This window comes from Dromiciops gliroides, chromosome 4 (genome assembly GCF_019393635.1).
Source record: "Dromiciops gliroides isolate mDroGli1 chromosome 4, mDroGli1.pri, whole genome shotgun sequence".
NCBI classification, from domain to species: domain Eukaryota; kingdom Metazoa; phylum Chordata; class Mammalia; order Microbiotheria; family Microbiotheriidae; genus Dromiciops; species Dromiciops gliroides.
Window position 1 is genome coordinate 141,921,914 of NC_057864.1, and position 14,386 is coordinate 141,936,299.

Consider the following 14,386-nt stretch of genomic DNA (forward strand, 5'->3'; position numbering starts at 1 on the left):
GAATGTATAATTTTTCTTTCTCCATAAAAATGAAGCTTTCCTTCCTTTATTCCTTCCTTCATTTTAAAAATGAGAAAATTTTCCTCAGGGTCAAACAGCTAATCAATTTCAGGGCCAGCAGCTGAATGTAGGATCATCCTGTTTGTTCAGCACACTATTCTATGTGACCTCTCTTCAACATTTGACCATGGTCATTCTTCAATAAAGATGTAATTTAATACATAAGAACATCAAACTACATTACCACACATATCAGTGAATGCAAGGATGTTTTCACTTTTTAATCTAAGCAAGTTTCTTTCTTTACACATATATCATTGAATAATGCTATATCAGCTATTAACTTTATATTGTCCTAACTATGTGATCTGTATTTCCTTTCTTCATATGAATTTTTACAATATCAATTATCAATTAATATGCTACAGATTCCTTTCTTTAGATAGACGGACCTTTTTATTCATGATGAGAGGTCATTTACATATCATTAGTAAATTAATGTAAAAATACGTACTGATATTATTACCATATACATTAAAGTCATTGTCCTTAGCCAGGAGCTTTAGTTTGTATGTTCATATAAGCTTTTATTCCAGAAAGAGAATTCAACTAACTACAAAGAGATGAGTAAAGAAAGAACAAGAGCAAATAAGGAAAAGGAAAGGGAGCAGGAAAGGAAGGGAAGAAAGGGAAGAAAGGGCAGATCACAACTGGAAAGGATCTTAAAGATCATATAATCCCCCCCACCTCACTTAGCAGATGAGACAACTGCAACTCAGAAAAGTTATGGGACTTGTTTACATCATACAGCAAGTTAAGCAGAGTCAGTCTAGAATTAAGAATTCCTCAAACTCAATTATAATATTATTTTCACTAAACCAAATTGTCAAATACTGGCAGGGGATTGCTTGTATATAATTCAAATGAGTAATTTGGCATCTAAACCTAAGAAAATAATTTTATTAATCAGAATGTCATTCATTACAACATTATTTTATATATAAAATCACCATGTTTATCATGCTATTTTGTACTTACCAAGTATCTTTCAGAGGACACACTGACTAAAATTAGGTCATCTCCAACTCGTACTTTTTCTCCTTCTGAACGTTGTTTGGAAGCAGGGTGAATGGTCCACCAACATGCTTCACCTACAATATTTCAATCAATCCATCAAAAAGCATTTAGTGAAATAAAAAAAAACAAGAAAAAAAAGCATTTAGTGAAACAGACCTTACCCTTAAGAATATAATAATCTAGCTGAGGAAGACATATACTTGTACAGGTATTTTGCACAAAAAAATTGCAAAATAGATATAAGATATTTGGGGGGGGGGTAGGAAGCACTAGGAGCTTGTGAGATCAGAAAAGGCTCCATTTAGAATTTGGCAATTGAGATTAATCTAAAGAAAACTAGGGATTCTAAGAAGTGGAGGTGAGGAAAAGTGAATTCCAGTCACAAGGGACATGCAATGCAAAGGCAAGGAGAAAGGAAATGGAATGCTATATATTTGTAACAGCAAAGGCCAGTATGCATGAATAAGAGTAAAGAATAATAAGACTGGAAAAGTGGATTGGGGTAAAATTGTGAATTCTTGTAACTGTCAAAAAGAAGATTTTAAATTTGTTTCTAGAGATTACATAGGAAGCTACTGTAGCTTACTGAGCAAAGGGGAATGACACAGTCAAGCCTTTTTAGGAAAATCAGTGGCAAGTATGTAGAGAATGGATGGGGGAGAGGGGACAGTAGAGGACGAATTGAGGCAAGGAAAACTATCAGGAGGTTATCACAATAGTCTAGGTAAGAAGTGACAAAGGCCTAAACTAAGGAGGGGGCCATGTGAGCACAGAAAAAGGATGGATGTAAGATATGGAGGTGGAATTGGCAAGATTTGGCAAATGAATGGATATGTGGGGTAAATGTAAATGGAGAGGGGCAGCTAGGTGGCACAGTAGATAGAGCACCGGCCCTGGATTCAGGAGGACCTGAGTTCAAATCTGGCCTCAGACACTTTACACTTACTAGCTGTGTGACCCTAAGCAAGTCACTTAACCCCAACTGCCTCACACACACAAAAAAAAGTAAATGGAGAGCCCTAGATGACACTAGTTAGTTGCAAATCTGAGCAAATGGAAGAAAGGTGATACGACTCTTAAGAGAAATAGGAAAGTTCTAAAAAGAAATACTGAGAATCACCTCTTATTTTAAGTCTTTGCAAATTCCATTTTAAAATGGAGGAAATAAGACAAAAATCTTCAAAATCAGTCTCCTTATAACAATATTTTCCCACTAACATTTAAGAAAGTATGAAATAATATTTGATAGAAAATATAGCCTTTCCTTTAAGGATGACAATTAAAATAACTATTGCAAATGAGCTGTGTATGAGGGTTGTACAAAATGCTATTTCTTTTCTTAAACCCTTTTTTAGATAAGGTACAACATCCATAAGATATAACTGTGAAAATTCTTTGTCACTGACCCAAAAGGCAATGGTATTTTTTTAATTCATTTGGGGGAGGGTGGGGCAATGAGGATTAAGTGACTTGCCCAGGGTCACACAGCTAGTAAGTGTAAAGTGTCTGAGGCCAGATTTGAACTCAGGTCCTCCTGAATCCAGGGCCGGTGCTTTATCCACTGTACCACCTAGCTGCCCCAGCAATGAAATTTTGAAAGTACAAGGACTATTGCTTTTGCCACAGTCAATTTATGTCATATGCAAAGAGATGAATATAGTTCTTTATACTTTTTTAAGCAGTGCAAAGGAAGCAATTGGGTAGCAGAGTATTTTTTTGTTTTAAATAATCTATGCAGGTTTCTCATTGGCTTCTATACTGGCATATATTAATTTGAAATAAGAACACACTAAAAAATAAATTGGGGGAGGAAGGAGGGTAGACATATACCTGAGATTCAATTAAATAAATTAGAATTCTCTCTCATATTTTTCTCTGTAAAGCACCAAAAATTCTTAAATAGTTGGGTACTCTGTATACCTCCAAACTGAGGTATTTCAATTTCTAGTTATTTACCACATTTAATTAGTTAAATGAATGCTGAACTGATAAAGCACTCTCATTTTTCCAAAATATTTTCATAATAACTACTTCATCTATGTTCACATTTTATAATCTGTGGAAAATAAGCTAGAAATAGAACCCAGGTATTATAATGCTACAATGTGCATGCTTTCCTTTCCCCAAGAGCCTGTTAAATCACACGATTCAGAGAAAGCCTCTATTAGAGATCAGCATAAATCGGGATCACTAACTGTGGATCCAACATTTGTTCCTCAAAAAGTAAACAACAAAACATTTTCTCATTGAAGACTGAACAGATAAAACATGACTATTTTTACTTATCAGAGAAGATAAATTAAAAGGCCAAAATTAAAAAAAAAAATACTGGATACCATGTAACTAGTCTCCTGAACAAGAAACCAAACATGTGGTGAGGTGGACTGATGGTCCCACTATTTAGATAGGAATAGAAAATGAGAATACAAAGTCATCAATTCACCATTTACAGTAGAACTATACCCTCATTATATTTAGAGATCATGAGTCAAAATCGATGACTCTGTGAGTAAGTGAATGAATGAATGAATGAATTTTTAAAAGGAAAGGTAATGGAAGAAGGGAAAGAGAGCAAGTATTTATTAATTACCTATTATGCACCAGATACTGTGCTAAGTGTTTTACAAATATTATCTCATTTGAATGGAAGTAAAAGGGAAAAAAAGACTATATGTAATTTCACCAACTATCATAAAATAAAAATCACTATGGTTAATACTTTTGGAAAGCAGTGCAGAACTATCTACTTTCTTCCTCAGACGTATAAGAAAAAGCAGCTTTAAAGCCTTGCCTCAGTTTCTAACTACCAAAAGTAGAAAGGACTGATAACCATAAATTAATTCTAAATGTTTTACTTTTACTCAAAATAATCCACTCAAAAGGCTATTCATTGCATATAAATGCCACATGTACATTTAATTTATCATATCATATCCCATAATCTATTTCAATCTAATCCCAGATAGCATCTTATTAAAAATTGACTGATCCAAAACAAAGCTCACCTGTTGTGTCTTCTTGCAACCCAACATCAAAAGCCAGTTTATCTGTTGAAGACCGAGAGGTGGAAAGGCAGCAGAGGTACTAGAAATAAAGTAGATGTTCATCATTACACGTTTATATTCACAGTCAATTCCTATGATTTAAAGAAATATGCCATCAATCTGCCTCAGTTGTACCATACAATATTCTTTTTCCATAAACAAGATGTTTCTCTTCTAACCATGGGGTTTTAATTACCTGTAGTTTAGAACTGTATTTAAGCTGAACTGATCAAGATTAACATCCCAAAGTGAATTGTCAGTCACTATCTGCTTCAATTCCCCACAAAAGATTAGAGAGAGACATATTGGCAGTGAAAGAATTGTTCCCTGGGAAATAAGTAACTAAGGACCAAATTATATCCTCTCACATGTTGTATACATTTTTTTATGAACATAAACAGAGTAGACTGTGATCTTGAAGAGTATAATTCAGATTACATTAAAAAGAATATGGATTTTAACTGGAGGAAGGAAGTAAATTGTGACTAAAGCAAGAATAAGAACAGAGAGTAAATAAAAATCCTCATAAAGGAGAAAAAAGAAAGGGACAAGGCAGCATTAATAAGTGCATAGCAGTTGGGACATGGCTTTTGAAATCTTTGAGTTAGCATTCTTTGGGTCCATTACTCCCTTGAACTGATTTTTAAAATAACGCAACAATAACACTACTTGACATTTTGAACAGTGACTGAAATTGCAAATCATCAGGAAAGATGCTTTTCTCATTCATATTCCCTAAGTACTCACCACAAAATCATTCCATCTAAAAAAAACTTTACAGAATTATGAGTTAATATCCCCTTAAAGGGTTTATAAAAACCAGTTGCTTGGTGTTATAGCTTAATTGTTAGTACTTATAGTTCCTGACTATGTACAGAAGGAAAAATTCTGCCTAGACCACATGACAAATGAACTCAACATGTTTACTTACCATACCACTATAGGAATGTCGAAGTAATATGGCATGTCCATATAGGAGTGTCCGATGGCCACCACCTTGAGCAGTCTGGGCAGACAGAAGAAAAAGGACGGAAGGAGTCTTGAAAAAGAATAACCTAGCAATATCCCTATAATTTGCTGGACTTTCCAAATATCACATAACAATTTAACATATCAAAGGGCTTTTCTATAAAGTATATTTCCTGATCTTTCTATATGATTTCTAAATATTAAATTGTTTACATGTTAGGTTCATGAAAGACTTCAAGAAATGTGAATGTTGTATTTCAGGAATATACATAACAGTAGAAAAGAAGGTGATGGAAAAGGTTTAAACAAAGAAAATCCTATGTTTCCATAAACAAAACTGCTTATAGGAATGCTATATTCAAGAAAACATTTATTGCAATAGACAAGATATTAACTACAACAAAAAACATTCCACCAACTTTAGTTCCTTAAATATCAATCCAAGTAATAGCTTTTCCTTGCCTTGTTTGGATTTGTTAACTTTAATGGGACATTACACTCTAACATCAGATTTAAGATTTACAAGTAACCAAAACTAAGATTAACTTAACTGACAGTTGTTTGAATTATACCAACCTAAATGGATGATTAAAAAACAAAGAGGAAAAGGACAAAAGTTGTGTCTAATATTAACACCTCTAACTAGAAAGATAAGATCTATTTATAAATGTCTGAGTATTCTTAGGAAAATTGAGACAGTGTTTTGGTCTCCTTTCTGAATTAACTTTGATCAAGGAACCTTCTCCTTGAGAAACTAAACCAGAGGACAGATAAAGCCTAGAGAGAAAAGCGGAACCAAATTGGACTGAGCTAGCTTCGGATTCCCACCCTTCATTCTGGTCTCCCTTACCCTGGGGAGGTAAATTTGGGTGTGGCTGTGGCCTTCGTGTCCTGAAGAGGGATCCGTAGCTACCCCTCACCCAATTCCTCCATTGACTACCAGCGGGGGATGGTCTTCCACTCCTCACCCAATTCCCCCAGCTACCACCAGTGGGGGATGGTCCTCCCTCACTAAAGGAACTTTCCACAGTCAAATGGTGACCCCTCCCCCCATCAGTCTTCTATAAAAGTACCTACCAGTCTCCTGCTTGAGGAGATTGGTACCTCTGAGCCACCTGCTTTGTGCCTATCTCCCCATGAGAAGTCCAAGGATTTCTTTCATGGTTTCCCTCCCCCCACCCTTCCCTTCCCTTCTCTTCCCTTCCCTTCCCTTCCCTTGCCCCTAAATAAACTACCACCTTATTCTAACTACTTTTGTGTGCAAGAGGGCAAAATTCTTTAAAGAGGAATTCCTAAGAACCCCAACCCCTAACCAAACCTGTACCCCATTTCCCCCAATACACTTTCATATTTTTTCCAAGTGATTAAAATTTGGGTTTTTGGTTTTTGGGTTTTTTTTGCAGGGCAATGGGGTTTAAGTGACTTGCCCAGGGTCACACAGCTAGTAAGTGTCTGAGGCTGGGTTTGAACTCAGGTCCTCCTGAATCCAAGGCTAGTGCCTTATCCATTGTGCCACCTAGCTGCCCCGGGGTTTTGTTTTTCATTGTTTCAAATGTGGAATTTTTTTTTGGCAGTGTGAATGAGACTATTAGTACTAACAAGTCTGCAAATAAATCTAATTTTTTAGTCTACTTAAAATGAAGTCACTGTTATAATTTTAATGGTACTACATGGTATACAATACTCTTCTTTTAATCAGGCACTATTAAAATCTTATAAAGTTACCCCCCCCCCCCAGAGAGGCTACATTGCCCAGTCTGAGAATCTTTGGTAGATCACTCAATCTCTAATTGTTTCTTGCCTTTGAAAAATAAATTCTTAATCATGATGCCCTTTTGGCTTCTCCAAACTTTTAAAATTATATATTCTAACAGTTAGACCTGTGTCAAAATTCCACCTCAGATAATGACTGTTTGTGTGACCTTGAGCAATCACTTTCCTTCTCTGTACCTTATTTTTCTTGATCTGCAAAATGAGGTGGTTTGACTATATGGTCTCTAAGGTATCTTTAAGCTCTAAATTTATAATCTACCTAAATATATGTCATAATATGCACATTCATCATCAGTTTATTGTTTTCTTTGTAAATTATTAGGCTAATCTTTTATGAGTGGTCATGGATTTCATTGACAAGGCTCTTTAGTATTCTGGAATTTTTTGAAAACAGCACAATTTTACTTGCAAATAAGAGCTAGTCACTCATATCAACTTCATTTTCATAAGTAAAATTCCTACATCTGAGGTATTACAAAATCCAAATGTGGTTGTTCTTTTGTGACTAATGATGATAATAGAAAAATTGACAAATATTAACAAATCTATTCTATTTTGCATATTTCCTGTCCTTCCAGTTTCATCTATAAAAGTTATTTGAAAGATTATACCTTATTTGGACCTCAATAAAAAAGATTGAAAGGTCCATAAATAACAATTTGGAAATTAGCCAATTGAGGAGTCCTTTTAAAATCAAAAGCAGGAATAAAAATAAATTGAGGATAAACATTTATTCTTTCATATTTAGACCATCAATTCATATAGTGTCTATACTTTATGTGGGAAATGTTCCCCCCTTCAAAGTTAATTGAAATTGTCTGGGGAACAATCTCAGGTGACTTAAGTGTCTGAGAAATGAATTCAGATTCAAATAGGTACTCAAGGTCTAATGTCCACAGGTGGGGTTTAATTTAAATATAGAACTTCTTAGAAAGGGTTCCCACAGGAAGTTCCCATGAGACAGTTGGAAGGGGTGGAATGGGGATGCTGCTATTAGCAAGTCCCTGCACTTGGGTTGTGGGGGAGGAGTTTAGAGGACAGTCTCTGTGTCACCTCCCTCTATTGGCGACACTGCATCCTGATTGGCTAGTTTTTGGCACCAGTGTCTTGGCATACAGATTGTGGTTGAGGAAGAAGGGAGGGGCCAGTCACGGAATAAAAGGGGCTCTCCACTGCCATTTTTGCACCATTCCACTAGGGAATGGGCCCATTCTCTAGAGAATGTAAATAAAGACCTTTGATACTTTCTCCAACCCTTTGATACTTTCTCCAACGCTGAGTCTCAGAAATTTTTGAATGCTTTTGTTTCTCATACTTTATATTTCTACCAACATATTCCCCATTGAGAATAGTGCACACAAAATCGCCTTCCCATCTATTTAATTCAAAGGAAAGGTTCTCATCCTTTACCTTACACCTTTTAAATGAGATTAAAGACTTGAGAATCATGATTGTTCTGGAAGCCTTAAACATTTCATTCATTCATTTGAATGACTCTAGTCACATTGTGTACCATTTAAAAAATGAGTATCATAAAAAGCTCATTAATAGATCCCAAAATTATGCTTATCTACATTCCTTAGTTCACATTCCATCTCTATTACTGATCATTAGATTCCTCTGATGGAAATGTTAGTTTCCTTCTGATAAATAAGTAAAGTCTGCCTAGGCTTTACTAAATCCTTAAGAAAAGATTTCGATCAAGGAATGAATAGGTATTCATTAAGCAACAACTTTATGTTCAGTGACCTGTGCTCAGTTCTGGGAATACTAAAAGAAAAATTGAATAATCTTTACCTTAAAGAGTTTAAATTCTAACAGGGAGATACAACATGGTCACAAAAAAGTAAATAAAAGGTAAATTTATTTAAGGTAAATAAACAGTGATTTGGGCATGGTAGCACTAACAACAGAGAGTAACAGGAAAGGCCTCCTGAAAGAGGAAGTATTTGAACCAATCCTTGAAAGAAGCCAAGAGTTCCCAGAGGTGAAGATGAGGTGGGAATACATTTTAGGTATCTGGGGGAAGGGGCAGCCTATGCAAAGGCAGGGAGAGGCAAGATGAGGATTGTTATGTACAGGAAACATCAAAGAGACCAGCTTGGCTGGAGAGAAGAATGAATGAGAAGTACTATATCAGGTTGGAATCAGATTGTGAAGAACTTTAAGTGTCCAATAGAGACAGTTGTATATTTTATCCTCGAGGCAATGGGGAGCATCTAAAGCTTCCTGATCAGAGAAATGACATGGTCACACATATGCTTTTAGGGTACTAAGTTGGTAGCTATATGGAGGGTAGAAAGGGGAGAAAAGTTTGAATGAAAGAAGGTCACAGTATAATTATAAGACATATACTTCTTCTTACTCTCCCATCTCTTCTAGGTACAATTCAGTTTGTCTAGCACTGATTCTTTGATAAGAACTACTAGCGTGAAACCACCAGACTGCATTGTACAGGAGACAGGGTGGAGGCGAGGGAGGGAGGCTAAGGGGAGTAAGGCTTTTTTACTTAGCAAAATCTAATGACAGCATTGTCTTTCTAACATTCAGTGGTACTCCCAAAGTCCCACTAAAGGGATAACTAGAGTACACAAAAGATTTAATGTAGAAATATCAACATCAATATTTATTTAGAATATATTAAACTTATATTAATATTTAGAAAAATTTCTATGAGGAAAAATGCTACTTGTAATTATGTACAAGTTTTTAAATATATAATAAATAATTTATTACTGTCATAGGTTTAAAATGCTAACGAAGACCAGAAAGCTATAGTATATAAAATTAGAAGAGTGGTGACAGATAAAGCTTATTGCTAATTGCACATTTAAATTGCTGGTTCTTTTTTCTTATTGTTTTAAAAATATTAGCTTATTAATTACTCTTTGGAATTACTGCTGATTAAAGCTATTTATTTTTGTCAGCTATATACCATTTAGGTATTTCAAGGACTTTTTAAAAATTTGCTTATTATCTTTTCATTGATCAGAAGTGATCATAGGAAACTTGGGGTATTTCCCACAACTATTATATTTTAGTATTAAAGAGGATCTTGAACAATTTACATAAATCCAACTTAGACTTTTTACCTTTTGATGCTATTATATATCACACAATTATCTATTCAAAATAATGGAGTCATGAAATATTCAAAGTACTTCAATCTATGGTAAACAAATAAAGGAGGGGAAAAGAGAAGCAAATTTTCAGTTCTCAGGCTTTCAAACATGTAATGTATACCTTCTTTCTTATGTGAGAAAAAGAAAATTTTAAAACTGACAAAATACAATTATTTTCTCAACTGTGAAATGAAGGAAACTGATTGCTTCATAGAAGAAAAGAATATGGCTTTAATCTGTCTTCTTCTTGAGCTAATGGTCAACCTTTCTCAAGTAAAAAGGCATCATAGTGCTACATTCAAAATTCCCAAAAAACATATACATATCATTTGTTCTTGCCTAGTCCCAGTCCCTGATGGCCTAGCAGCAGACATCCAAGCCTATTAGTGAGTTGCTATTAAAACATAATCACAAGAGAATTTTAGTTAATAAATAACCTACTTTCAGTAAAGATGAGGAAGCTAGATGGTTCAGTGGATAGAGCATGGGCTTGGTAAGGAAGACCAGAGTACTAATCTGTCCTCAGATACTGACTTTCTGTGTGACCTTGGGCAAGTCATATAACCTCTTCCTCAGTTTCTTTTACCTTGTATCAATTTCCTCTACTGTAAAAATTGAAATAATAACACCTAACTTGTTGTGAGGATCAAATTAGATTACATTTTAAAGGCATTGTGCACATAGTAGATACCTGGAACCTAGTTATTATTATTAGTTATCAGTAGTAGTATTCATATTAATATGATTAGTATTACTATTATATAAATATGGTTGACAAACCTGGTTTATACTGCAAACAGATATGGTAATTGTGATGGTGTCTTTGCCAACAAATTTCCTCAGGAAACAGCTCTAGTTTAGTGCTTAGCAAAGGCAGTCAAAGAAGCCACTACTCAATAGGAAAACATCTGTCTGGCTTCAACAGGGTAAGCAGTTCTATTCCAGGTGGGAAATTCAAAATTATTTAAATATGAAAAATAAAAATAAGGACCATTTCCTTTTAAGTGTTTTAATTTAATATAATTTCATGCCTATGTCCTACATTAATAAAATTTTGACAGTTTTCATAATCATCTAAGATAGGCATGAAAATATACCAGCCTTTAGGCTGATTCTGGGAGCTAAGTATAACTAGGGACAAATATGAATAAGAGGTTAGACCTAAAATAAATTCAATAGACTACCTCTCCTTTGGGAGTATGCTGAGTCTGGCTGAGGGCCTAATTTTCCTTCTCTTCTGCTCTAGTTAAGGTGATTGTTTTTCCTTTGGATTGTAGGCCAGCATCTGCTCTTAAAATCAGACAGACTTATTTAAAGTCAGAGGCAACTTGCCTGGCATAATATAGACATTATGTATCAGAGGCAGAATTTGAACCTAGGTCTTCTTAAGTCCTAGACCAGTTCTCCATCTATTATGTCACACTGCCTACCACTAATTACTTTTCTCCACAATTGCACAAGGATCTTGACAAAGAAACCAAAAAAAAAAGAAAACCCATCACTTAACCACCAATGGGGAGACCCCAACCAGATTTGCATACGACTCAAAACTATAGCTTTGGTTTATTGAAAATGAAGAGAAAAAATTGTAAAACACACATGCCAACTTTATACTGGCAAATGAGGTGGGGAAATTATGCAGGTATCAGAAAACTCAGGCAGGTCAGGGAAAAAAAAGCTTGTCCTAATTACCTGAATATTTTAGGCAAAAATGGTTTTCCCCCTGAATTATTTAAGTCAATGACCTAAATCTCTTTGTATAAACAGTTATATTGATCAGGAAATTTTACTTACTTTCCTTTAAGTTGTAAGTGCATAACACTATCTTAATTCAGGGATTTCTTAACATAAAAAAATCATAGCAAATAACTTTTTATATGAATTATAAATAAAGTAGTATGTAAGATGGAAGAGAATACTTGTTTCCTGTTGCAAGAGCTCATTAACACGGATCTGCTGATGCCTGGTGGCTTTTCAATTTTCCCTAAGTGAATTTTTCTCACTATTGCATTCAGAGACACTTAGAAAGGATTCCCTAATTTTACAAATGAGTATACCGAGAAGCCCAAAGAGGTTAAGTGATTGGCCCAGTATAACAAAGCTAATGATCAGAATCAATATTGAACACGTTTTCTGACCCCCATTCTAATGGTCTTTCCACTCCACTACTACATTCTTACTGAATGTATGTTTGTCAACATTTGAGAAATGCTCACTTTATAAAAGAATGAGAATAAATAATATTGCAAAACCCAAAGTAAAAGTTCCCAGTAAGCACTGAATAACAAGAATATAGGGTGCTCCAAAAGTCTGAGTGTCTTTTTAAGTTTAAACAACTCTAAGACTTTTGGAACAATACACACACACACACACACACACACACACTCTGAGGGGGCAACAAATAAAGGGGTTGGGTTGGGGGTATATGACAGAAATGAGAACTTGGTTTCAAGTCCTACCTCTGACACATACTAGCTACTCTTTAGGATTATAAAGTTACAGGAAAACTGATGATCTGAATTGGTGGAGGGAGTTTCCGTATAAAAAGTTCTTTAACCTGATAAAATCACAGGTCAAGATCTTCCCATCTCCCCCCAAATTAATACATTATAGTCAATCTTACAATGCAGTTAAATGACATAACTTTTCATTAGAGTAAAGTGGTCCTACTTACCATACAAATATCTTTAGTCACTGAAGGCACAGGAACTTTTTTATTAACAAAACTATAAGTCCAGATTCCATTGGAAGGACTGTAGCAGTACATAGAATTATTAATATAGCACAAATTAAAGTGTAAGTATGTTAAAGATATATACACACATATGTACCCACACATATATAGATATTTACACATAATATACATATACATGTGCATATATGTGTGTATGAGGGTTCTATATGCAGAGGAAAATGTTTGGGTAGAATAAATAATAATGGTAGTAGTAGTAGTAGTAGTAGTAGTAGGAATCATAACATTTATATAGTTTCTACTATGTGCCAGGCATTCTGCTAAGCACTTTACAAATATTATCTTCTGGTCAATATATATAAAATCTTAGCCTGTCATAATAAAACATGATCCCTCAAAGACATGAGAATATGTTAAGGCTAGAGTGGCCCGGCCAGAATTGATTATGTGCTTTTTTGGGCTATATTTAGTACAATGCCACTTCTGCTGACACTATATTCTAGAGTTTAAGGGCATAAGTATGACTGCCCCAGATTTAACTTTTTATCCTCCTCCAATGACAGTAGATGAAGAGTTCTAGTATTAAAGACAAATATAAGCACTATAATTTGGTTTGTTTTCTTTAAATAAATGTTTAAAAACTTTTCTTTCAAAACCTCAAATAAATCTTTAATGTCATAAATTTAGGAGTTCCCTCCAAAGATGTAGATCACAAATATTCATGCCTATCCATCATGTGTAACTCCTGCCCATCCTCTAAAAAGTTCACCAATGGGATCCACCTAACATGAGAGAAGCCTTTCATACTTCTGATATCACTCTGCTGTCCGGCTTGTATCCCTTGTTCTCATGACATGATCAGTTCATCTTCCCTTTCTGCCATAAAATACTTTGATGATATTCTTCACTTCTGTTCTTCAAAGCTGCTTGTTGGTTTTATGTTTGCTAATGTTGTTGTTCTTTTTTGAGAATGGGTCTCCCTATATTCCCCAGGTTGGACATGTAGTGGTCATTCAAAGGCCTTGTCCCAATGCTGATCAACCAGAAGCTTTGACCTCCTTTTTTTCCAGCTTGGGATAGTTCACCCCTCCTTAAGTGTAGCCTGGTGGTACCTCACTCCTTGAAGCTCAGTATTTTGTTGCTGGACTTAATGGAAACACCAGATCAACTTTAGCCCTATTTAGGTTCAGAACTCCCAAACTCAAGAGATCTACCAAACTCAGTATCCCCACTAGCAATGACTTTAGACATATACCACCATGAATGACTCAGTGGTTTGCAGCCTGCTCACACCCATCATGAACCTTTTCTTTTTCATCTGTGTGATGCTAATACATTAAAGGAAGCACTGATAAAGGTTTCAGGGCCACATAGCAACACTGGTAAAAAATTGTATTTTTGGAGAGATCCATGACAGAGTTCAGGTAGAGGAAGGATTCCCCACAGAGATGGTAAAGTCCACAGATGGTAAAGTCCTGCATATTTCCTGTTTGCATAAGACACTGTGGTGATTACATCAAACCCCAATATAATACAAACACTCCTGAAAGAGATCTCTAATCACTTAAAGGACTTTGGCTTATCCAATCACATAAGAAAGACAAAATGGATGAAGAATGTCTGGTTATTGTCCAGAATATCCTATAGAGTTTGTCTAAGCATAAGTATATCTAGGGAAGACAATACAGATGGACAATGAGCTGAGCCCA

General features: G+C 35.1%; 1 protein-coding gene across 1 annotated transcript in view; it reads right to left on the minus strand.

The window, feature by feature from the left end:
- RYR2 (ryanodine receptor 2) overlaps positions 1-14,386 on the minus strand; it is a 758,695-nt gene that overhangs the window by 445,589 nt on the left and 298,720 nt on the right. Inside the window, 3 exon segments of the mRNA XM_044000528.1 lie at positions 1,039-1,151; positions 4,083-4,161; positions 5,053-5,127. Coding sequence (XP_043856463.1) covers positions 1,039-1,151; positions 4,083-4,161; positions 5,053-5,127 — 267 coding nt within the window.